The sequence below is a fragment of the Rhinopithecus bieti genome, unplaced genomic scaffold (genome assembly GCF_001698545.2).
Source record: "Rhinopithecus bieti isolate Rb0 unplaced genomic scaffold, ASM169854v2 scaffold_38649, whole genome shotgun sequence".
NCBI classification, from domain to species: Eukaryota; Metazoa; Chordata; class Mammalia; order Primates; family Cercopithecidae; genus Rhinopithecus; species Rhinopithecus bieti.
In genome coordinates, this window is record NW_016815829.1 from 40,695 (window position 1) to 65,231 (window position 24,537).

Sequence of the window (24,537 nt, forward strand, 5' to 3'; positions counted from 1 at the left end):
GTGCAGACCAAACAGCGAGCTCGACCAGGGACACGCACGGAGCTGCCCAGTGCCTACGGGTTCACCACTCAACTACATGAACTCTGAGCGCACAAACCCACCCCTTCGGAAGGCCTTCCTGCAAAGCTGCGGGTGACGGAGCGGAGCTGGGAGTTGATGTACTTGTTGATGAGCCCGTTCCACTGCGTCAGCGAGTGCAGCGCGCGCAGCAGCGCCACCACCTCCTCCGCCAGGGTGCTGCTGTGGGTGGCGGTCAGCGAGGCCTGCGGGCGCGCCCTGCGCCGCCGGGGCGTGGACTCTGAGGAGGAAACAAGGGGGGAGCTGCCGCGCCGCTCGTCACCAGGGCACGGGGAAGGGAGACAGCCACCCACCTCTGAGTAAGGGCACGTCGGAAGAGCAGGTAGTGAGCAAGCTCCCCAAGAAGCCAAACAGCTTCTCCACAAGGCACTTCATGTCCCTCGCCCTTTCGGTCTTGTCCCATGACGGAAGGACTGCTTGCAATAAATGCACAGCTAAGATCTGATAAAAGGCAATTTAAAACGACAAGCATTAAAAAAAATCTGATTAAGAAACTCAGATTGTTATTTTCTCTTTACCTTTTTTTTTTTTTTTTTGAGACAGAATCTCGCCCAGTCGCCTGGGCTGGAGTGCAGTGGCACGATCTCAGCTCACTACAACCCACGCCTCCCAGGTTCAAGCAATTCTCCTTCAGCTTCCCAAGTAGCTGAGATTACAGGCACCCACCACCTAGCCCGGCTCACTGTTTTTGTATTTTTAGTGGAGACAGGATTTCACTATGTTGGCCAGGCTGCTCTCGAACTCTTGACCTCGTGATCCACCTGCCTCGGCCTCCCAAAGTGCTGGGATTATAGGCATGAGCCACTGTGCCCGGCCTCTCTTTATTTTCTGTTCTCATAATGCAAGCAATCATGTGAAAATTTTGAGATTCATTATTTTACAGCCAGGTAATTACACTCAAGTTGATTAGTGATTAGGATTGTCAGGGACTTTAGAAAAAAGCAACATTACAGATGCATGCGTTTAATTAAAAAATTTATTTTTAGTTTAATTCTTAAGACAATTACACTACAACTTCTGTGAAGCAGATGAGTAGTTGCAGGATTTACCACTGAAGAGAAAAGCAGGTAAGCTAAAGGTTAGTGACTTACCAATTATCAAGGACCTCTGCCCCTTGCCTCCAGAAAATCTACCCTGTCACTTCTAGACCCTTTCTCCACTCCTTACTGAATAAAGGCCCCTGACTCTGAGGGCAGGGAACTTCAGTACATGGATGCCTCTCTCAGGGAACTGGTTTTGCCTGGCAGCACATTACCTGCCTCTGCAGCGAGGCGGCAGTGAAGGGTGCATGCCCTTCCACGACCTTCATGAGCAGCGTGATCCACTGCGGGGAGCTGAGGGCGCCGCACACCTGCGGCGTGAGAGCGATGCTCCGCACAAACCCCAGCGTGCACCAGCTCCGGTGCTGCTCCCTGCACACCAGCCTGTTTGGAGAAGCTGCAGGAGGGAAAACAGACATGCTTGGTAACAAAGTCCCTAAAGATAAAGTCCTAAATGTAAATCCTTATTTTTTTTATCAACTTGTTACTTTATTTTCTACAGTAAGCTCCTTTACAAATATATTGCAGTTTGTAAATTAATTCAAATTCAAAGTGAGAAGTGGAAGACGACTTTTAAGTTAGTTCAAGAAACATTTCTGAATTTTTCTTTTTTTGTTTTTAGAGATGGGCTCTCACTATGTTGCCCAGGTTGGTCTAAAACTCCTGGGCTCTAGTGATCCTCCTGCCTCGCCCTCCCAAATAGCTGGGACCACAGGCATTTTTAAAACCTTCTAAGTATGTGTAGTAAAAGTAGTTAGGGAATTTTAGCTATGTATTGTTTCTAGGCAATAGGAAAATGATCTATAATTCAAACAGCAGTAATTTGCAAGAGTGCATCTATTGTATTTTTTTATTTCATTTTAAGTATCTCCACAATCTTGCTTATATTTAATCTGCACCATAAGTTTCCAATCTAACTTTACTACATCTGCATTAACAAAAGGAAAGGTTTTCACTAGGTTTACATCATTGGATTCTGGCACAAGTGGGTCCACCTCTGCTCCGCCCGGCCCCAGGACTCCACTACTCCCTGAATGGAGGCTGAGGCTTGGAGGCTGGGCCCTCCTGAGGGACCCTACCCACAGCCCCACAGGACCTGCTCTCGCCTCCCACCTCCCCACCCTGCCCTCAGCTATCCAAGCCTATGAGGATACTTGCCTTCCTTCAGCACATTCGCATGCGCTCACACACACACTCACTCTCACACCCTCATATGCATCCTCACACTCACACCCATACGAAGTTATTCAGACACACCCGTGGGCACCCACCCTCACACTCTCAGGTGCACTCACACCACTGTCACAATCACTAACACACACAATCCCAGTCACACATATGCACACACAACCTAAGATGCAAGCTGACACACACTCCTATGCACTCTCACATACACTTACCCCTCCCAATGCATACAGAAACTCAGATGCACTCACACTCCTAAACACGAGTCACAACCGATTACTCACCCACACACACCTGTACCCACACACTTGCTCACTTGACACTCACACCCACAGTTACAACCTCCCACTCACTGACACAAGCAAAATGCTCACATCCATGCACATGCACTCACAACACGTCACTCATGCTCACAGACACAAGGCATTCACATTTACTCAAATGCTCGCCCTCAATCACACACTTACACTTGTGCCTGCCACCCACTCATACTTCCTCACACTCACCAAGCCTCACTGACTTACACTTCGTCTCATTCACACACCCAGTCCCCTCACAGTCACGCCTCCCTCGTGCTCACCCTCATACACACAGTGGCTCAATGCACTGGCGCTCTCACTCCCATTTCACCTGCCCACTCACATGCTCTCATGGACACACACACCACTCACATAAATGCATGCATACATACACACACACAACCACACGCTACAAACACACCGTCACACTTGCAACACAAATGCTCAGCCACTTGCCCATCCAACCGTAACACACTCAACTCTCATCAATATGTGGCGGACCTCCAGCCACTCAAATACACGCATGCTCTCACACAAAATCCCACACACTGGAGCACGCCTACATCCTCACCCACACTCACAGGGGCTCACTGTCAGTCACATGCACACTCACCCCACTCCCTCAGTTCACATTTCTCATACTTACACTCCACACACACAAACACTTTATGGATTAAACTGCCTGTCCCCCAACTTCACATACATTCAGAACCTCAGAATATGATCTTATTTAATGAGGTCTCTGTAGACCTCACTAAGGTAAGAATTTAGGTGACATCATGTTGGCTTAGAGTCAAACTCAATGAAAGAGTCCTTTCAGAGGCAGAAAAGGACATGCAGAACACAGGGGCGGGGCCATGTGAAGACGCAAGCAGACACCGGCACAATGCGTCCCCACACCAAGGAAGCCTGGAGCTCCCAGAAACTGGACAAGGTAAGGAAGGACCTTCCCTTAGAGCCTGTGGAGGGAGCATGGCCCTACCCGCACCTGGATTTGGGACCTCTGGACTCCAGAACTCTGAGAGAACAAACTTGTTGTTTGAAACCAGTGTTGTGGGTTGAATTCAAAATTGCAAAATTCATATGTTGAAGTCCAAACCCCTACAGTACCTCGGCAGGTGACCTTGTTTGGAAATAGGGTCGCTGCAGATGTAATTAGTTTGATGTGACTGAATGATGTCCTTATGAAAAGAGGAGATTTGGAGGCGACTCACACACAGGGAGAATGCCATGTGAAGATGACAGCAGAGATCGGGGTGACACCTCTACAAGCCAAAGAACGCTAAAGAGACCAGCAAACTCCAGAAGCTGGGGCAGAGCCCTGAGGCAGCTTCTCCCTCACAGCCCCAGAAGGAACCCCTCTTGATCTCAGCCTTCCGGCCTCCAGAACCGTGAGAACTACTGCTGGGTAAGCCCCCAAGTCTGTAGTACTTTATTACAGCAGCCACAGGAAACAAATCCACACACATTCACACCCACCCACATTGACACCCAGACACGACAAGCGTGCGGCCCCCAGCGCTGACTCCCTGGGCCCTCAATCTCTCATTCCATACATGTCTTGTCCGTCGTTCCGCTTTCCACTAACATTCGCAGCAGTCCGCACAAAGTCTTGGTGGCTTCGCTCTGCATGATCTCAGCATGAACTCCGGCAGACAGACAAAGAGTCTGCAGTAAGTTAATAGTGCTGGTAAACATCATTGCAGTGGGGTGAATGTTCCTTTCAGTTTGTTCCGCTTCTAAAAAAAAAATCAAAATAACAAATTATATTCCCAAGTAAAACTGGAAGATAGTCTTGCACATAATTTAACAGCTTTAATATTACATTCTTATTTTCTTGAAGACTTGAATTTTAGTGCAGTTTTAGGTTCACGCAAAATTAAAAGTACAGAGATTTTTGTGTTCCTTTTTCCTTTGAGACAGGGTCTCTCTGTCACCCAAGCTGGAGTGCAATGGCATGATCATAGCTCACTGCAGCTTTGACCTCCTCCCTGGGTCAGTCTTCCCACCTCGACCTCCCAAACTGTCATCTTTTCTGCTTTGGAAAGGGAAACAGATCCTTACAAGAAAAGATGGAACTCAGGATGTACTAACCGTGCACCCTAATATTTCTGTTCCCATCTTCCTCAAGAACCTTTTAAATAATATTCTCGAAACAACATTAGCATATAACTCAGAAGCAATAAATGATTCCAAGGTTTCACTTCTTTAGAACGACAACTTATCAAATGTCAAGCGCTAGTTTGTGATGAGCAGGCTGTGTCCTGGATGAGGACAAAGCGCTGGCACCTGTGGAGTGGGGCAACCAGATGCTCATGCATCCAGTTTGGCTGGCTTTGGGATGCGGAGATGTGTGGCAAATGAGGCCGCCCTCTGTCACGGGGCCACCCCTGCCCAGGCTCTGACGTCCCTATGGGGAAAGGCCACAGGCAGGGAGCCAGACCTGCTTCCCGCAGGTGAGGTGGGCTGAGAGGAAGCAGTGCCTGGTGTGAGGCAGTATGCTATAGGCTGGACGCTGGCGGCCAGCACCACAACCACCCTCAGGGACAGGGGTCCAGGTGCCACGTCCATCACTCCTAACAGGCCTACGCAGCAGGCAACACTTCTGTTCACACCTGAGGGACCCAGGCCCCAGAAGTGACGTGCCAAAGGTGGTGGCATCAGGATCTGAGCTGTGTGCTCCGAGCCCAGATGGTCCGCTGCGGCACAGCCTCTTCCAGCCCCCACACCACCTGCTCTCTACTGAGTGCACCTTCTACGGTCTCGTGCTCACTGTCATGGCCGTTTCTGAGCCTGATGACACTGCACCCATGGTGGGCATCGCGGTGCTGGGAGGCAGCCCCAGCCTCTTGGTTGGTCTTACCAAGCCCAGCCATGTGAAGCTTCAGGTGTCCTTTAGGAACAGGTAAGAAATGTCACAAAACCTCCTCCCACAACCCGGATCTCCTTGGATAGGATCTAGCATTCTTGGTCTACCCCTGAATTCTCACTTCTGCTTCCCTAGAAGCGATAAAGTGCTGACTAACTCCACATTACAGGAAGAGTTCAAAGTCAAGGACCGCAGAGGAAGGGTAAAGGCAGGAGGCAGGTGGAGTGTGCTTGGGCGGGGGCTCTCACTGGAGGAGGAGGCGATGGACCGAGATCGCAGGGCAATGCCACCAGGCCTCGGCTCACTCCCTCAGATGCAGGCTCAGCACCAACCACATGAGACTCGCTGGTGGTGCAGCTGCCCCGGCCTGGCCACCACATTCTCAAAGAGGGGCACGTGCACACGTGAGAGGAAAATGCAGAAAGTCAGTTCCAGCCAGATCGCCGGATCCCACAGCCACTCCACGCACCTGCATAGGAGGTGCCCAGGAGCTTATTTAAACTGCAGGCTCCGAGGACCAAGTACCAGCTGCAGGTGCGTCCTGACATCCCATTCTAATGCCCAGATGACAGTGGTGGCAGCCAGCACCTGGACAGTTTATGGGCTGCCTTGGACTAAACGCCTTCCTGAGTCACCCACCAGAGTCGTCCTCTGTGTCCGAGTCCTCTGCTGAGGGCTGTGCAGCGGCCGGCAGCTCTGCCAGCTTGAGGTCATATTTTCCTTCCTTCCCCATCCTGTAGGAGTTGGTGCTGCCCGTGTCCCACTGGACTCTTATCCACCCGTCCTCTCCCAGCTCACCAATCACTCGGCCTAGGCCTGGAGGAGGCCCATCCTGAGAAACCAAAGTACAGATCAGTTAGGAGGGTGTGTGCCCTGCCCTGGTCCTTCCATGGCTCCACCAGACCTGCCACACAGATGTCTCCATATGCCACCCTGTCTGTCAGGGACCGTCCCCATACACAGATTTCACCTCTCCTACAAAAAGTGTGCTTGCATCATTTTAAATTAAATGGCATAAAACAATGTGCTCATGCTGCTTTACCAAGGAAGTTGGGGAAATCTCATCTCAATTAGGATCCTCTCTGGGTCAATGCAGACACAGGGCTTTACAGCAAGTCCTGACCCCTCAGTCCCTCACAGGCCTTGCAAGAGCAGAAACCGGAAACAAGCACCAGCACCTCCACATTCCCTTTTCTTCAGTTTCCCCCGGGCCCCAGGGTGGAAGCTCTGTCTCACTTCTGCGGGAGAAAACTGTTTCTAGGATGGATGCTGCTGTCTCCAGACACTGCTATTTCTGAGATGACTGTGACAAAGCTCGGGCTTACCAGCGTGGCTGAGAAAAGCTAGACAGACCATGGGAAGGTGAACACTACCCTAACTTAGCTAGGGCTGTGGTAAGTGACTTCCACCCGGGGGTACTGGCAGATTTAGAAGAGACCTGCTATGAGGGAAAATGGAGACGTGGCCACAGGCCCATGAAGTATATCCCTAACTACTGGGCTCGAGGGACTTGGCAGCACATGGCCATCAGCTCACAGGGTCAGCATCTGGGCTTCCTGCCTCAGAGCCTTCACTACACCAACTTTCAGAATGAGATTTACTCTCTTGCTCACTCTCACTCTGGTTCCAGCGACCCATCAAACTGAGCCTCATGCCAGTGAGTTTCCTGAAAAGAGCTGCCTCTCTTTCTGGACTTGGTTCTGCTCAGATGCCCTACTTATGATTCCGTACTTGTGTTCACTCTCTTCAGCTGCTCGGGAATCAGCAACTGCGTCATCTAACAACCGCAAACGCTCCGGGTTATTCCAATTTCCACCCACCAATATCATACAGAACGAACTGTGCAGAAGATAACTAACGTGTGGCTAATGTGTTCACATCAAATCTCTGAGTACCTGATCGCCCCATTTCCAGTCCACACCTCTCATGACCCTCGTTCCAATCTTCATCATGGCAGCCAGCTCTGGCCCTGAAACAGGGAGCTGCACAGGAGCCGTTTCCTTCCTTGTTTCTTCCAAAACTGTGGCAGAAGCACCTTGAGCAGAAGCATTCATATCTTCCTCAACATTGTCACAACTGGGGCCTGACAGAGCATCAAAAACAGCAGCTGAGCCAACAAGTAGCTACAATATCACCTTAATACACACAAAACATTTCAAAAGTACTAATGATCATAATTTTGAAAAATCCATACTATAGGTTTTATCAATTAATACCGTGAATATTTTACTGATATAGGATAAAACGAAGATAAATGGAAGGACGAAATACATAAATATGCCAAGAAGATACAAAAGATATTAAAATGCTCAGTAAAGCTACTTTCTCTACTTCTAGGAATTACTCTCCTGAAAAAAGCAAAATAACTGAGTTAGAAAGATACTCATCACATTTTTTTATTAATAGAAAAACAAACATAAATAATTAAATATCTAACAGTGGGAAGCTAACAAACTTTAAACACAATTCTGTGCAGAAGACAGCTAACAGCTAGCCAGAGATACCACATCAGACAGGATTGCTGCAGGCTAGCCCTCGGCTGGAGTCTGGATTTCAGGAGGGCTCCCCCATTCCCTAGGTGGTAGGTGTGGTTTGCTGTGCCTCAACTGTCTGTACAGACAACATGGTCTGTGCTGAAACGTGCTTTCCTTGGTATGGAACTTGGTATGCTCCAGGCAGGGGGTGCCCGTGTGATCAGCCTTGATGGAAACCCTGGGCCTGGAGTCTCTACCCAGTTTCCCGGCAGACAGCACCTGACATAGCTCGGTGCCAGGGCAGTTAAGCTCATCCTGTGTGGCTCCTGTGGAAGCTTGTACCTGCTTTCCTCTGGACTTTACCCATGTCCCTCTTCATGATTTTGCTCTGTGTCCCTTCACTGTAATAAACTGAGCCCTGAGTACAACTACATGCTGAGTCTTGTGAGTCCTGCTGGCCAACCATCAAACCTGGGGGTGGTCTTGAAGACCCCTGACAACTGGTGCCCTGGATGGCCACAGAGTCATCCACAGCATGAAACAGAAGCTGATCTGCTGTCACCTGAAAGAAGAAAACCTTACCAATGGATTTGAAAATGGGAGATCTAACCCTAGGAAAGTACGCTAGATTTTTAATCCCCCTTTTCCCACTTGCTAAAGAAAGGGTAGGAGTGCGGTCCTGGTAACTCCCTTGGTTTTAGTTTTCTCCTCCGGGTAGGAGGGAAAAGATCCAAACAGTCCCAAAGGTGGGCTTGGGTTGACCAAAAAATGTAAAAAGTTTGTTTCTCTCTCCTGTGAGAGTAAAAAAGGATATTCAATTCCCAGGACTGGAGCAAAACTTTACACAAACTAGCAGGGGAAACAGCCTTTCCTTTAGCCTAGCTGCTACTTTGGGGGCCCCAAGAATGGGTCCCAAGGAAGGGACAGGAGTTGCATTACAGGCGGATCTCCCAGGATCCCCTGCGCAGTTATACTGTTAACTCTGTAAAGACTGCTAGCGGCTTGAAGAAATTTGCAACCAAAACTGGGGGAAATTTTTATTTTACATAGCTTTATGTTTTGTGGCTGTTACAACATGTGGATGTTATACATTGCTTAGGTATAAAATATTATATTGCGCACTTTGGGGAGGGGGGCCGAGACGGCCGGATCACGGAGGTGGTCAGCGAGGATCGGCACCATCCTGGTCTGACATTTGGTGAAACCCCTTTTCTCTACTAAAAAAACACAAAAACTAGGCCCGGGCTATGCGGCCCGCCTGCTGTCCAGCTGTTCGGGGGAGAGGCTGAGGCAGGGAGAATTGGCGTAAACCCGGGAGGCGGAGCTTGCCAGTGAGCTGGATCCGGCCACATGCACTCCAGCCTGGGTGGACATCAGCCCGAGACTCCGCCTCAAAAAAAAAAAAAAAAGATCAGATATAACTCTTACTAGATTATTCTTTGGGTTTCAGCTAGCTGTAATTCACATATTAAAATATATATTTGACATAATACAACATATAAATATATAAATTAAAAAAATATATATAGAGAGAGAGAGAGACAGAGACAGACAGATCGATAGAGCGATTCCCCCCACCCCCAAGACAGGATTTCACTCTGTCACCCAGGCTGGGGTGCAGTGGCTTGATCTCCGCTGACTGCAACCTCTGCCTCCCTGGCTCAAGCAATCCTCCCACCTCAGCCTCCCAGGCAGCTGGGACCACAAGCACACACCACTATGCCCAGCTAATTTTCACATTTTTTTGTAGAGACAGGGTTTCGCCACATTGCCCAAGTTGCTCTCAAACTCCTGAGCTCAAGCAATCCACCTGCCTCAGCCTCCCCAAGTGCTAGGATTACAGCCTGGCCTGATACATATTTTTGAATGGATTAATGTGAACTCTAAGACTGATGTGATAAAAAGAGCCTGGGAAAACCTTGCTTTTTCGCTTTGACTTTGACAACTGGCTCTGCAGCACCTCGGATTTTAGCCAAAGACCACCACCATAAACCAATCAGATCTAATAGACACATACAGAACATTTCACCAAAAAGAGCAGAATACACATTCTTCTCAAGTATACCACAGAACAGTCTCTTAGACTGACCAGACCATATGTCAGGCCACAAGGTCTCAAATTTAAACAGACTAAAATCATACAAATTACCTTCTCCAAATGAAATGATGAGAAATTAATAACAAAAGGAAAAGTGGAAAATTCACAAGTATATGAAAATTAAACAACACACAGTAAACAATCAGTGGGTCAAAGAAGAAATCACAAGGGAAATTAGAAAACACTATGAGATGAATGAAAACACAACATACCAAAACTTCTGTGCTGCACCAAAAGCAGGGCTAAGTGGGGCAATTATACTATAAAAGTCTGCATTTACAAAAGACAATCTCAAATCAATAACTTAACTCTGCATCTGGAAGAACTAAAAAAATAAGAACACAATAAAAACCAAAGTTGGGCCAGGTGTGGTGCCTCACATCTGTAATCCCAGCACTTTGGGAGGCTGAGGCAGGTGGATAACTTGAGCCCAGGAGGTTGAGGCTGCAGTAAGCCATGACTGCGCCACTGTACTTCAGCCTGAGGGACAAAGTAAGACCCTGTCTCAAAACAAAAACAAAAACATACGAAGCAGAAAGAAGGAAACAATAGAGATTAGAGCAGCCATAAATGAAATAAAGAATAGAAAAATAATCAACAAAACCAAAAGTTCAGTTTCTGGCAAGAACAAAGAAACTGACAAACTTTTAGCTAAATTAAGAAAAAGAGAGGCCAGGCGAGGTGGCTTACAGCGCTTTGGGAAGCTGAGGTGGGCGGATCACGAGGTCAAGAGATCGAGACCATCCTGGTTAACATGGTAAAACCCCATCTCCACTAAAAATACAAAAAAATTAGCTGGCTGTGGTGGTGCGCACCTGTAGTCCCAGTTACTCGGGAGGCTGAGGCAGGAGAATCGCTTGAATCCAGGAGGCGGAGGTTGCAGTGAGCCGAGACTGCGCCACTGCACTCCAGCCTGGCGACAGAGCGAGACTCCATCTCAAAAAAAAAAAAAAGAAAGAAAAAAAGAGAGAAGATGCAAATAACTAACATCAGAAATGTAAGTGGAGACAGCACTACCAACATAAAAATAAAAAAGATTGTAAAATAACACTGTGAACAAGTGTATGCCAACAAATAAAACAGCCTAGATAAAATGAACAAATTCCTAGAAACATAAATTACCTGAACTGACTCCAGAAGAAATAGAAAACCTGAGAAGACCCATAACCAGTGAAGATATTGAATCGGTAATCAAATATCTTTCAACAAAGTAAAGCTTAGCTGGTCAACTCTACCAAACGTTTAAAGCAAAATTGACACCAATCGTCAAACTCTTCTAAAAACAGAATACATGGGAACACTACCTAGTTCATTCTATGAGGCCATTACTACCCTGATAACTGTAAAACAATAAAATATTGCTGAAAGAAATTAAAGAGGACAGAAATAAATGGAAAGACATTCCACGTTCAGAGAATGGATGTTAACATTGCTAAGATGGCACTATTCCCCAAAACAATCTACAGATTCAGTCCCTAGCAAAAATCCCAATGGTCTTTTTTGCAGATATGGAAAAGCCAGCCTTGATGTTCCTATGAAAATGCAAGGGACCCAAAGAAGCCAAAATAATCTTGAGAAAGAAAACACACTTCTCAATGCTAAAACAGTACAAAACTACGATGTTCAAAACAGTGTGGTACCCACATAATTATCGACATATAGAATGTGATCATGTAATTGAGAGTCCAGAAGTAAATCTAAATACCTACAGCCAACTGATTTTTGCCAAGGGTACCGAGAACTTCAGGGAAGAACAGTCCTCAACAAGTGGTATGGAAACAATCAGATAATCAAAAGAAAAAGGTTAGACTCTTACCTCACACGGTGTAAAAAAAATTACCTAAAAATGGACCAACGATCTAAATATAAGAGCTAAAACTATAAAACTTACAGAAGAAAACATGAGGATAATCTTCATCAATCTTGTATTTGGAAATGGCTTTTTGGATATGATATCAAAAGCACAGATGACAAAAGAAAAACAGATAAACTGAACTTCATCAAAATAAAAAACTTCTGTATCAAAGGAAATACAATCCAGAGAACAGGAGAAAATATCCTCAAATTATGTATCTGATAAAGGTCTACAGATCTGTGAAGGTCTAGGATACACAAAATTTTTAAAGAGTCTGAGGACTGGTGTTAATTCTTCTTTAAATGTTTGGTACACTTATATAGTGCATTTATTGGTACAACAAAAGATGACAAACAACCCTATTTAAAAAGGACAAAGGGGCTGGGTGCAGTGGCTCAGGCCTGTAATCCCAGCACTTTGGGAGGCCGAGGTGGGCAGATCACCTGAGGTCATGAGTTCGAGACCAGCCTGGCCAACATGGCGAAACCCCATCTCTACTAAAAATACAAAAATTAGCCAGGTGTGGTGGTGTGTGACTATAATCCCAGCTACTTGGGAGGCTGAGGCATGAGAATCACTTGAACCTGGGAGGTGGAGGTTGCAGTGAGCCAAGATTGTGCCACCGCACTCCAGCCTGGGTGACACAGTGAGACTCTGTCTCAAAAAAATAAAATAAAAAATAAGGAGAAAGGGACTTGAACAGACACTTCTCCAAAGAAGATATACAAAGGCCAACAAGCGCAAACATGTAAAGAAGCTCAATATCATTCATCATCAGTGAAATGCAGATCAAAATCACAATGAGATACCACTTCACACCCACTAGGATGGTCTTAATCCAAAAAAAAAAAGAAATCCCAAAAAAATAGTGTTGGTGTTGGCAGGGAAGTAGAGAAACTGGAACCCTGGAACCCTGGAACCCTGGAATCCTGTCCACTGGTGGTGGGAATGTAAAATGATATCACACTGTGGAAAAGTTTGGTAGTTTCTTAGTAAGTTATACATAGTTGTACCATATGACCCTGTAATTCCAGTCCTAGGCGTCTAATCAAAAGAACTAGAAACAAGTGTTCAAACAAGTATTTGTATATAAATGTTCCTAGCAGCACTATTCACAAAAGTCAAAAGGCAAAACCAACCCAAATGTCCATCAACAGATAAATGAATAAACAAAATGTTATATATTCATACAAGGAAATCTTTTTCAGCAATAAAAATAAAGTACTGATATGAAATAACCCAGACACAAAGGCCACAACTGGTATGATTCCATTTATATGAAATATCCAGGATATGCAAATCCATAGACAGAGAAAGCAGATTTGTGACTCCCAGAGGCTGGAGGGCAGGGGAATCAGGACTGATTGCTAAATGGGGTGCATTCATAGTGATGAAAAAGTTCTACAACTAGACGGTGGTGACTCTAGAAAAGTGTGAATGTATTTAATACCGCTGAACTGCGACGTTAAAATGGTACACTTTCTGCTATTTGTGTCTTACCATAATTTACAAAAAGTTTAAAAAAAAAAAAAAAAGAAATCAAAGCAAAATCTTGATGTTTTCCCAAAGGCTCTCAAGCCGGTGCAGACCTACCAATCAGGCGCAGTGCCGTCTGCGTGAGGGCCAGTGTGCCGGAATTGAGCAGGAGGTCGAGGTTGTTTGCGCCGTGCTGCAGGGTGAGCATGCTGAGCATCACCAGGAGGAAGCGGGCTTGTGGGATGGTCCCCAGGCTCGGTCCTGACGGGTTCTCATTGGTAATGGTTTGCAGGGGAACCGGCTGGATACCTAATAAGCATTGGCACCTACTTACATTTCTTGTGCATGGATACGAGATACAAGAATAAACGTAATGCAGAAAGCACTGGCGATTACTTTAAACATCTGATTATTTTTCAGTGGATTTCCACAGAGTGGGCAGCTCTGTCATGCTGCACGATGAGCCTATCCCCTGCACTCCAAGCACAGGTCGTTCCATCTGTCTACAGGACTTGGCATGTTGCTCTCCGAATACCCCGGTGCCCTATTCCATTCCTTCCATTTCAAATATGAAAGTTATGTCTCGCTTTTCATCCACAAAACCAATCCAATCAACTCTCTGTAGATGCTCAAGCTTTCCAGGAAATAATATTAATATAGGACACAGACACTTTAGGGTATGTGGTGATACACATAAAAATGTCAAAATGTAAAAATGTTATACTAGAGTACTTCAACATTGTGTCTCCTGCTAAATTTTAAAGTTTTGTTTAAAATCTGAGAAAGCTGAAATATAAGTACAAAGTACAAAGTTATTAAAGTCTTCTCAAAAGCAAAAATTGGCATTTGCAAGTTTCCACAACACATAAGTAAAGCCAAAATATAAAATAACATTGATGCAATTGTTGACTCACCAAGCTCTTTAAATTTGGCATTGGCATCCATCAAAACATTTCGAATGTTCTGAACAGCCCAAGCATACAGCTTGCCAAAGGTGACTTCCAGCAGCATCCGATTAAAAGGGGGGATCAAATCAACATCCTTTAAACAATCAGTAAGAGGTTCCCTTTCAAATAAAGATAAAGAATTTGACTCGGGACACTGCCAGACTTCTAACTACTACAGAACAACATTTTGTTGCCACAGCTTCCTTAATTATGAAAAAAATAGGATAACGTTTTACCCTATATCGATTTCCTCAGGAATAAGTCTTTGCCATCCACAAAACATTACGTACTGCACAGATGGAAGTAAGAAATTCTTGCTTTAAAATTGTATCTATCCCTTCCAGGCGAACCTCTGCTCTCTCCAACTGCAAAATATCAATGCATACAGTTAAGTGTTATATACACTACCCAATGCACAGAAGCATTTCTCTTCAAATTTTACCTGTTTTAGTAGGCACTTTCTCATTTTTTCCACATCCACTGGCTCTTCTTTAAGGGCAAATTCAGCAATTGTACTGAGGAGGGGAGACTGCGGATAAAGACCCTGAACATTCTGCTTCAACCACTTGTATTTGTGAACACCTGTAACAGTATTCAACAGCGGCTGCCATTTGTCCTAACAAAGGAAAACAATTTTCATCATTAGTCTATCCTATTTAATATTAAACTGTGCTCTAAAAGTTATTCAAGTAAAATATAAATAAATAATGCTCACAGGTTTAAATTGGTTAAAATATGTTAAATTTAGTAACTAATACATGGTTTTAAAACTATGCCATAAATATACTTATAAGTGAATTTATAATCTCTATACTAATATATGTTGGAACAGGCTAGCTTGGCATACAAAATTAAGTTATGGTTCATATTAATAACCATAGTGCCCAGCACTGTTTCTGGAACAAAGAATATAGCTAAGGAATGAATGGTGAATAATTAATGACACAATCTAGTACCAAAAATAAAAGGAAACCCTTCTCCAGCTACAGCTCTGACCAGGACATCATAAGTCAAGTTCATGAAGCATCCCTGGGGCTGTATTTCTAACAACCACCCGTCCCTCCCTCCAGATGCTCAGGTACAGAGGTACAAGACTTGGGGATTCCTTTGCTACGTGCTATGACTCTATTCAGCTAACCTCAGAATCACAGAAAATACTGCACCTTGGGTGATTTAATTGCAATGGGTCTCTTGTCCACATTTATTGGACTATGAGGCAAAATGCAAGCTTCTTCTAAATCACTCTCTTCGTTTCCAATATTTTCTTCATCATCCGTAGATTCTGGCTTCTTAGGAACTGTATTTTAAAACATCATTTTCTATAAAAATCATACACTTAAATATAATTTTAAATTAAGAAATATTTAGATTTGCATGAAGGACAAATATTTCATTCAAATAAACATGTGAACAACATTATAAATTGCAATGCTCAAACCACAAAAGTGAAATGATCACCACGGCAGAACAAAAAGACAAACTGAGAGTGCGACAAGGGGAGAAGCCCCGAAGCCGGGGAAGCCCAGCGGCCAGTGAGCTCTTCCTCAAGTGCCAGAGAGTGAACATTTGAGTCTTTCAGGCCATGCAGTCTATTGCAAATACTCAACTCTACTGCTGTAGCACAAAAAGTAACCACAAATAAAACATAGGTGTGGCTGTGCTCCCATAACACTTTATTTATGGTGGTACAATTTTAACTTCATGTAATTTTCATGTGTCAAAAATAATATACTTCTTCTAATTTTTAAAAAACAATTTCAAACTGGGAAAAAAAAAAAAAAGGTCTTAGTACCTGGCCAACACAAAGCAAACAAGAGGTGGAATTTGGCCCACAGTTCCTGGCTTGTCCACCCTGGTCCAGTTCAGTGGTTGTTAGTGTGTAACTAAATCAATTGAATTCATTGTGATATGTGGAATTTCCTCCCTATATTTTATCTCTTTTAAAATTTTTGGTCTAAATCTCCTCAGCATATAATATAAAAAATAAGCAACATGATAATACACCTGGGCAGTAAAGAGCTAACATAGCAGGCTGGGGTTGCTCAAGCCCTGCAAATTCCCAAGGAAGGTCTGTCCCTTCGGGATTGGTCCTTCTTCTAGGAGCTGAGCTCTGAGTGCTTGGAACATCCTGCCTGGTAAGTTTTTTGGTATACCTGACACCCAGGACCTTGTGGCAGTAGTCAGGCAGGTAGATTATGCTAATGATGTGACTCTGGAGGGACCACCTGTTTTTGTGCTGAGGCACCAGAGTCTAAGTAATTGAGGTCAGTCACATGTGCACTGCCTGCGCTTGTGACTGGCCCCCAATAAAAACTCTAGACTCAAGGCTCAGGTGCGCTGGCCTGGTTAACAACTCTTCACACATGATGTGACACACTGTTGCTGGGAGAGCGAAGCACATCCAAACGACGCCAGTGGGGAGAAACACCAGAAGCTTGTGCCTAGTTTTCTCTGGACTTCCCTCCATGTACCCTTCCCTTTGCTAATCTTAATCTGTATCCTTTTTGCAGTAAAAAACCACAGCTGTGAGTATAACAGCTCTTCTGAGTCCTTTTAGTGAATCATCAAGCCTGAGACAGGGCTCGGGGATCCCTGACACAGCAACAGGAATATTAATCACTTAATCTTTATAAGCTACTTAATTTCCAAAAAAAAAGAAAACAGCTTGAAACAACACATAATAAATCTATAAACCCACAAGAAACTCTAAAAGTGACAGTGTGGGCTCAGAACCCACGGATACGAGATGGCAAATGGTGGAGTCTCTCTCCCTCATGCTGAGACATGCCTATCTCTGGGGCCGGGCTGAGTTCCTGCGTGCCTGGATTAAAGGAATCGCAGCAGCGTGACTGCTGTGACTGCCTGATCCGGAGCACTCACTGGATGCAAACAGGCTGTTATGGTGTAGGGTTTGTTCAGGAACAATCAACTTAGATGGCTTCTAAAACACTTCAGTCTTTCATAAGCTTATTGTTCAAAATGCCCATCAGAAACTCAGTAATTAATACTGTTCAATAAGCAGGTTTGAGAGTAAATCAGTATAAGTCATAAGAATACGATCAGAGGCCAGGCGCGATGGCTCACGCCTGTAATCCCAGCACTTTGGAAGGCCGAGGCAGGCACATCATGAGGTCAGGAGATTAAGACCATCTCGGCCAACATGGTGAAATCCTGTCTCTACTAAAACACAAAAATTAGCTGGGCGTGGTGGCACTTGCCTATAATCCCAGCTACTTGGAAGGCTAAGGCAGGGGAATCGCTTGAACCTGGGAGGCGGAGGTTGCAGTGAGCTGAGATCGTGCCACTGCACTCCAGCCTGGCGACAGAGCAAGACTCCGTCTCAAAAGAAAAAAAAAAGAATATAATCAGAAATTTCTGTCGTTTATTTATAATCACAAGTGACTAAATTCTAAACTATTTTATAATTTCTAAGCATTTTTACTCAAATTTGGATTTAATGCAACAAGACCTTTCTGTACCCTTACAAAGCCACTTCCAGGAAAATGTCAGTAACTCTTTTAGCTTCCCTTTCTAATTCTCCATGTATCAGAATACTCAATATTTCCCAACAAAAAACATTTCTTTAGAAGAATGGCAGTAAGTTTAAATGTTCCCATTATATCTCATCACCAGGACAACTAATAAAATAAAAATACTTCCTTGTCCCCATCAATCTAGTAAAGATTATTTAGGTTTTCAACATCAATTTACTAGTAACCAAATCATACCACACTCAATTCCTAAATTGCCTCATTGATCTCTTGGAAAAATAAGCGAGATTTCTGCATTTAATCATAACTATACATAAAAATGATGGCAGCAGGTAGAAACGTCACATGGAATCAACAGTAGAGAAACTTCACTCTGAAATCACAGATCCAACGAGGCAGGGTGAAGCACACGCTTTAACAGTATCTTCTGTCCTTTTACATTCTTACCTCTCTTTTTCCTTCGTTCTGGAATTATCTTCTGAGCTATCCTCCTCCAACGGGGCAAAGAACTTAACAATTTAAACTTAGACATTATAGAGAGGTCATTACAAACAGCAGGTCTCAATTCATTAAAGAGGAATCTCAAACGCTCGATGACAGGGGCGCAGACCTCCTTGTAAGAACGGCCCTGTTCTTGATGAGTCTGCAAAGTTAACCAGGAAAAGACAACTTTAACAACAAATATTTCAGCAACTGTCTGCAAAGCACAGAATAAAAAGAATTAAAATCTGTCACCTTAATGAGCGAACATTTTGCTTGGTAGACAACTCTACAAACATCCACCACTGACTTAGGCAACGTTCTGTGCTTTACTTGCTCAATACCAAGTGCACCTGCATGAACTAAAGATAATGCCACATGACCTGTAAAAAGACATTTAAAAGAAGGGCAGGGAAGGAATGAATATATACTGCAGGTTAGTCGAGGAATCTGCAGTGTAGCTAAAGTACACAGATATTGAGCTCCATACCTAAATCTTCATGTTTTAAGAGGCAACATAACAGCAAGCGACCGACCTCTTCCACGGGATGCTCAGGCGGAAACGTGATCGGTGTGGTCAAATGGCACTGCCTACAGTACACCTTTCTATTTGACACAAAAAGTCCTGCAACAGAAACAGCTGGAGGTAACCTCAGGGCCGCCCAGAGAGTCTTCACAAATCTTAAACATGCCACAGCTTCTGACGCACTTGCAATCAGTAATGCTTCTGAAGCCTCACTAGCATGTTAACAGAATCAGGTTCTCACCTCAAAACCCTCCAAATAATACATGAAACAACGCCTGTGCTATGTTAACCAAAGAGCACATAAGTATTCCTATGTCAAAGTCCTCAGATAAACAGAGCACTGAGGTGGCAGTGGGGGGAGGCCTAGCTCACCTTCACATTGTGATCCTGAATGTTATTGTCTGCAATGGCTTGCAGAAATGCCTGGGAATGGTCCCCCAGGGCCCGTCTGTGGGAGCAGAGTCGAGATTTGCTGGCAGGTGTGCCCCCTGCACAGTCCTCATCTTTCTCTGCAGTGGTCATCTTTCTCCTCGTTGGAGCTGTAGTGGATCTGGCTAGTCTGCAAGCCTCCAGAGAAGATGGATGACTGAAGCCACTCTAGAAAATGCACACGCAAACATGAAAGAGAAACTCAAGTGCACAACTCAAAATAAATACTAAAAAAAAGAAAAAAGAAAAGATGCTCAACTGATCACTCAATTTAGAAGGTGAAATTCAGCATCATTCATATGAAAGAGCTCCACCTAACATGTTTACACAGGTTGACTTATAATTCCTCTATCTATGTGAACACACTTCCTGGTGATTCCACACGCCTCAGGCATGGCACTGGAACTCAGGATCGTAGTCCCAGCCCAACATTCACTGGATACCTGTGCTCTGCCTGCAGCTGCCGGGTTCCACAGATACCGTGTGAAGACTGAGTTGCACATTGTAACAGGGAGGGCAGCAAAGGGCACCGCTGACGCAACTAATCACAGGATTTCAAGTCCGAAACTGTGTGCAACGGATGACTGTGGGGGTACCAGGGAGACTGGAAGACAGACCACTGCTGTTCTGAGGGTCAGTAAGGGACTTGTGGAAGCAATAACTGAGCTAAGATGGGGAANCACAGGTTGACTTATAATTCCTCTATCTATGTGAACACACTTCCTGGTGATTCCACACGCCTCAGGCATGGCACTGGAACTCAGGATCGTAGTCCCAGCCCAACATTCACTGGATACTGTGCTCTGCCTGCAGCTGCCGGGTTCCACAGATACCGTGTGAAGACTGAGTTGCACATTGTAACAGGGAGGGCAGCAAAGGGCACCGCTGACACAACTAATCACAGGATTTCAAGTCCGAAACTGTGTGCAATGGATGACTGTGGGGGTACCAGGGAGACTGGAAGACAGACCACTGCTGTTCTGAGGGTCAGTAAGGGACTTGTGGAAGCAATAACTGAGCTAAGATGGGGAATAAGACCAAGACGCTGAGTATCCAGGCAGGGAACCGCACATCTGAAGGGTTTCTACAAAGAATTACATCCTCAGGGTAGGCTATGTATTCCTAGACCACTTATAAAGGAATGAAAAGAAGAAAATATTTAACACACACAATCTTTAATGAAGGATAGATCCTTAGAGATGGGAGGGCTAATGGACTGGAAAGGAGACCTGTGCGTAGTGCAAGGCATGGGATCAGCCAGTGCGAATGTTAATTACAACTGCCTACGGTAACTTGAGGGAGCAGCACAAACACACAAAATTAGTATGTGCACCACTACAGATCTCTATTAACGATCTGTGTTCTCAAATACTGCTCCAAATCCAAGCCATCAAAGTGGGGATGCACTTAGTGTTCTTTTACTGGACACTTAGATTTTAGAGCACTCAGGATCATTCCCCAACCCACCACATGCGTTCTTCTGAAACACAAATCCAGTGCCGACTCTCCCTGGCCCCCTCTTTAAGCACAGGACAGCCCCTCCTTACTGCTCCAAGATAAGCCTCTGATCCTCCTGTGGATCGGACCCACCTGCCAGGGCCCATGGCACCCTTTGCCCTGGAGCTCGCCAGCCCTGCCCTCCTTGCCAATTTAAGCAAAGCCCATCTTCTGGCAAGCAACGAGCCTCGAGGAGGAGGGAGGGAAGCTGCCACCTCAGAGGGCACCACAGGCAGCCCAGCACCCAGCACTGCACAAAGGTCCACCCAGCGGGGGGCTGTGTGGGCACCAAGATCCTCCTTCCCCACCAGCCTTCTGCCACACCCACTCTCACAAGCAGCAGGAAAGCCCTGCTCCTCTCAGCAGTGCCCTTGACACCCCTGTTTTCTGTCCAGAATGCTCCCTCACGCAATTTCAGGACTGCTGCCAATGTGAAGCCTTTCTTCCCCCAGAACCATGTATGAATGTCTCCATTTCACCCTTCACCACCCTGTAACGTGACCTGCTTAGAATGCTGGCTCATCAACAAGCAGCAGCTGAAAGTGGAGGCGTGTCCTATCCATCCCTGCACCCCGAACACCTAGCGTGGTAACTGCACCAGGCGACTGCTCAACAAAAGCTGCTCACACGGACGGATAGACAGACAGATGGGAAATGCACAACTACATGAAGAAAAATGTAAACCCATCTTAGGAGACAGGAAGACACTTACTATTTTAGGTGGTTACAAAGGTTGCCATCCTGAAATATAAGTGACTTAAGCCTGGTCTGGTAAAAACGCAGTCCTCAAATAGAATGCTGTCCCGTGAGAGGACAGCTGATCCACATTCTGTGCAATTTCTGGGTATGTAGGGAGACAAAAGCCATGCTGCGCCCATCAGGCAGAGGCTGCAATATGTGAGACCACCACAGGGTAGATGGGTAGACATTTCTGCACACTTCTTAGCTTCCTCTGCAGCAATAGACCATAAGGGCAAATGACAGCCACTCACAGTTGTTTCTACCAGATTGAGTCTGACTATCCTTATTATTTTATTTTTATCATCATCAACTGTGTTGAATCCTCCTCTCCCACTTTTTTTTCTTTTTTTTCTTGAGACAGAGTCTCGCTCTTGTCACCCAGGCTGGAGTGCAGTGGCGTGATCTCAGCTCATTATAACCTCCATCTCCTGGGTTCAAGCAATTCTCCTACCTCAGCCTTCCAAGTAACTGGGATTACAGGCGCCCGTTACCATGCCCAGCTAATTTTTGCATTTTTAGTAGACATGGGATTTCACCACGTTGACCAGGCTGGTCTCAAACTCCTGACCTCAGGTTATCCACCTGCCTCAGCCTCCCAAATTGCTGGGATTACAGGCATGAGCCACCACCTGGCCATCTCCTACTTTTTTAAAGAGAGAGTCTTGCTGTGTCACCCAGGCTGGAGTGCAGTGGTATGATCATGACTCACTGCAGCCTCAATCTCCAAGGCTCAAGCGATCCTCCTACCTCAGCCTCTTGAGTATCTGCGACTACACGTACACGCCACCATGCCTGGCTAATTTTTGTATTTTTTGTAGAGATGGGGTTTTGCCATGTTGCCCAGGCTGGTCTCAAACTCTTGACGTCAAGCAATTCACCTGCCTCAACCTCCCAAAGTGCTGGGATTACAGGCAAGAACCACTGTGCCTGGCCCTCTCCCACTCTTAATGGCACTTACAGTTCAAAAAAAAACAATCTGCTAATCAGCAAACAGCAAAGATTTTCTTACTGGCACATTCAATCTCAACAGGAGACAGCGGGGTGCTCATTGCTAAATAGGAGGCGTGTAATCCAAGAAGCAGGCCCAGATTCCTCTCTGTGTCTATCAGAGGTGAAGACAGACTTCCCAGATCTGGTATGGTGACAACTTCTTGGTCAGGCTGGAAAAATAAATTTCGTCATCAATCTGAGGAAACAGAATTAAAAACATAAAACTAAAAGGACAGCTCTGTCCTGCAGCTGTACCACCATGTGAGCCCAGGGTGCTCTGGGTGTTCTGCCCCTCCATCCTGTAACGAGTTGATGCTGCTGTGCCCAAGTAACAGCAGATGCCACAGAAACCCACACGCCCTAGAAAGCAGGCAGCAACTGCACAGCCCTATGCAGAAAAACTAAAGCACAGATACATGATTTGGCTGGAATATTCCTTAGGAGTCCGCTTCCAAAGTGACTGTACACCATGCTTCAGAAAATATAATGAATTGTTACATGCATAAAGAACAACAAAACTATGACACGACAAGTATTCGATGACAAGTATTAGTGGACTGTGACCACACATGTGAGGAAATGAAATTTATTCTAACAAAAATCGAACTCTGAAAAAAGCAAGAGTTCAACTTTTCCAGTCACAGAAGACATTTACAGCAAAGCTAATTCTCCCCTTCATAAAATGCTTTCAGCCTTGCCCTAATGGCATTTAATACATTTTATTACTTGCGGATATCTGGAAAGCTAATCCCAATATATAAATTCTATGTGTTCGTGAATACATAGGAAGGACATATTTCTATTGCAAAGAATTACACTTCTGCATAGTTCTTCCCAAAACATACATACCGCAAGATGATAAGCCATTCCAAATTTCTACATAAGACCAAAGTTTAACCTCTTTTCTTGTGGAACACTGTCTATATTTCTCAAATTGATCATTTAAAAAACAATCTTTCAAGACCAATACATCACAGATCTTAACATGAATAAATCTAAATTCATTTATGACAAAACTTCTAAAGGATCTTTACATTTATCCCTAATGCCCCCCAAAAGACACAGATATCAGTACTTCTGGATCCAAATATTCCTGTCACAAACACACAGAGGGTATCCCCTGCTATCCTCTGCGTCACTCAAGGCATATAGCCTCACCTCCAGATATTGGCCAACACAAAATGCATGCATGGATTCCCGAGTGTCTTCAAACTGCAAAGCAGCTTCCAAAGCTACCACTGGGTCTTCCCCTGCAAACTGAGCTGAAACAAACAGGGAAAAGGCAACGTGAGTTCAATTCAATTTGCCTGAAGAGCTACAGGAGCAACAGTGAGCAGGAAATAAGTTAGGCGCTTAACTCAAAAGTGAGGGTTGCCAGAGTATAATGACCTCCCACTGTCTCCCAGGGTTGCCTGGGCCAACTCAGAACTTGAAATGAGTTCCAAGTATTAAAACAAAAAATGCATAATGATAGGAAATTCTTCAAATGGGCCGAATTTGTTGATAAGACAGACACCAAAGCCACAGACGCATTAAAATATGTGGGGGCTGGCACAAAACTAAAGAAATCATTTATAAGCCAAATACTCTGCTTAAAATGACACAGGCTATAACTTTTAACCACGAAATAAGAAGTGTAATCTCACCAAGAATACTATTTCCTGTTAACGACTGCGTCTGGAAGTCCTTTATATCATACACTTTCCCGTCAATCACAGTCCAGAAGCCTCCATCTTTATTATGGTTCTCCAAATCAGCTTTGCGTATAAGCGTCACTTCTTCATTATTTCTACAGTTCTGACCTGTAAAAAATGACTCTGTATATACAGAAACCAGAATCAGTCCATTGATCAATCAACAGGTAAAATGAAAAGAACAAACTGTGTGAAAAAACTTCAAGCAGAAATAAACAAATCCACAATCACAATGAGAGAAATGCATACCTGGCTCTGAAACCAATACCACACACAGGCAGCATGAATATCAAATCTGGCCATGCCAGGCCACAGAGCAAATCTCAACAAATTTCAAAGAAAGAAACTTACAGAGCATGTGTGCTGAC

At 44.9% G+C, this 24,537-nt stretch overlaps 1 protein-coding gene across 1 annotated transcript in view; it reads right to left on the minus strand.

Annotated features, from left to right (window-relative positions):
* LOC108516528 (E3 ubiquitin-protein ligase HERC2-like) overlaps positions 1–24,537 on the minus strand; it is a 73,008-nt gene that overhangs the window by 40,694 nt on the left and 7,777 nt on the right. The window contains 21 exon segments of the mRNA XM_017854080.1: positions 102–298; positions 372–519; positions 1,334–1,515; positions 4,159–4,341; positions 6,111–6,303; positions 7,367–7,554; positions 13,492–13,683; positions 14,289–14,440; positions 14,558–14,638; positions 14,640–14,686; positions 14,764–14,937; positions 15,485–15,618; positions 18,260–18,455; positions 18,548–18,675; positions 18,783–18,891; positions 18,894–18,917; positions 19,191–19,316; positions 19,318–19,415; positions 22,495–22,645; positions 23,634–23,737; positions 24,122–24,292. Coding sequence (XP_017709569.1) covers positions 102–298; positions 372–519; positions 1,334–1,515; positions 4,159–4,341; positions 6,111–6,303; positions 7,367–7,554; positions 13,492–13,683; positions 14,289–14,440; positions 14,558–14,638; positions 14,640–14,686; positions 14,764–14,937; positions 15,485–15,618; positions 18,260–18,455; positions 18,548–18,675; positions 18,783–18,891; positions 18,894–18,917; positions 19,191–19,316; positions 19,318–19,415; positions 22,495–22,645; positions 23,634–23,737; positions 24,122–24,292 — 2,978 coding nt within the window.